The sequence below is a fragment of the Sesamum indicum genome, linkage group LG5 (genome assembly GCF_000512975.1).
Source record: "Sesamum indicum cultivar Zhongzhi No. 13 linkage group LG5, S_indicum_v1.0, whole genome shotgun sequence".
Lineage (NCBI taxonomy): Eukaryota > Viridiplantae > Streptophyta > Magnoliopsida > Lamiales > Pedaliaceae > Sesamum > Sesamum indicum.
The window spans coordinates 16,740,513-16,742,307 of NC_026149.1; the positions used below are offsets into that span (position 1 = coordinate 16,740,513).

A 1,795-nucleotide genomic window follows, 5' to 3' on the forward strand; every position below is an offset into this window, starting at 1 on the left:
GTAGTCTTGATAGGAAATCGACTCTTGGGGAAATGACATTGGAGGATTTCTTGGTTAAGGCAGGAGTGGTTGCTGAGTCACCCCCAGGGAAGAAAAATTCGGGTTCAGTAGTAGGGGGTGTTGATCCAATAGGACCGCCTCAGCAAGCTCAATGGATCAATTATCCGATCCCATCAATTCATCCACAGCAGCAACAACAACAGCATATGCTACCTGTTTACATGCCAGGCCATCCAGTTCAACAGTCTATTCCCCTTGGTGGAAATCCTGCCATGGAAGCTGCTTACTCAGAAAGCCAAATAACCATGTCTTCATCCCCTCTGATGGGTACTTTATCAGACACCCAAACACCCAGACGTAAAAGGGTTGCACCAGAAGATGTAGTTGAAAAGAGTGTTGAAAGGAGGCAGAAGAGGATGATCAAAAACAGGGAATCTGCAGCACGATCCCGAGCAAGGAAGCAGGTGTGACTCCATGCATTGAAATATTTTTCTTTTGGCTATAGGTATATGTTATTGACTTTTTAATTTGCAGGCCTACACACATGAGCTAGAGAACAAGGTTTCGCGTTTGGAAGAAGAGAATGAAAGGCTCAAGAGACAACAGGTTGGTTCCCTCATCTCTAAACACAACATATTTTTTATAGCGTCCTATTTATTATAGCACCAATCTGCATTTCATGCTAGGTCACAATTGTCTCCCAGTGCAAGGCCAACCAGCAATTTGGTACTGGTGTTAAATTTTAAATTGAGTGCTCACATTAACTCTTTCACGTTCTTAATGCAAATACTGACTATAACTGATGTTGGCTCACTCATCAAAAGCTTTTGGTGTGTTTATGACTTTTGCTCATTGGAAACGCTTATAAAGTTGGATCTAATAACTTATGTGTGTGGTTTAGTTGATTCATGTTCAATAATAATTCGAAAAGCAGATATATGCAACTTGGGTACTAATTTAGAACCGTCATCAATAGCAATTATTATGGTGTCATCATAGATATAGAAAAGCACTAATATTCTTGCTGTTGAAACATGAAGCAGTGCACAGTTGGAAATACATAAGAATGAATTGGTTATACGAATATGCAATGCATAATACATTAATTGATCATTTAGAAAATAGAAGCAATGTCATTTGAAGATTGATTCTTAAAAACCTTTAACAGTAGCATAATCATATATATGCAAAGTTCTATAGAAGGTGGACATAAAAACATCTTTATTGGTTTATCCATGGGCTACTATGTTGTCCACTAGAGTATCATCTTTTAAGCCTTTTCGGTGAAAAAAATCAGAATTTTTGAAATCAACGGTCCTTTTTGTTTCACAATGTTGTTAGCTGGTGTTAGGAAAAGTAGAAGATGGTTGAGTTCTGTACATGTATTCTTTTTTCTACTAGAAGGCGCTGTTGTTACTAGATTGCGACTCTATGTTTTGTGCCAAGTATGATGAAATTCCTCTACTTTGCCTAACGTTTGGTACCCTGGATAGTGGGATATCAACTATAAGCCAGATTAACTAACACGTACCATACAAAATGCTGGCTGCTTAATAATCTATTTCCATTCTTCTTTATTGCTTTCTGGAATAGACCTCTCTTCACACGTTGATAGTTCATGACCTTAAGTCAAAGTCCTTAATTTTGTTGGTTTTCCCTGAATCACTCTTTCTGTTCCTCTCACCTTGTACAAAACAGAATGCATAACCATTAACAGGCTGAACATATACTTGCTTTTACATTCTGTTCAATGAGTAATTACAAAACTATTACCTGAGTTTGACATTCCATTCTG

General features: G+C 37.8%; 1 protein-coding gene across 1 annotated transcript in view; it reads left to right on the top strand.

The window, feature by feature from the left end:
- The window catches only part of LOC105162726 (ABSCISIC ACID-INSENSITIVE 5-like protein 2), a gene marked incomplete in the record, with an annotated part of 4,583 nt that overhangs the window by 965 nt on the left and 1,823 nt on the right, over positions 1–1,795 (top strand). The window contains 2 exon segments of the mRNA XM_011080830.2: positions 1–464; positions 535–606. Of these exon segments, the coding sequence (XP_011079132.1) occupies positions 1–464; positions 535–606 (536 nt within the window).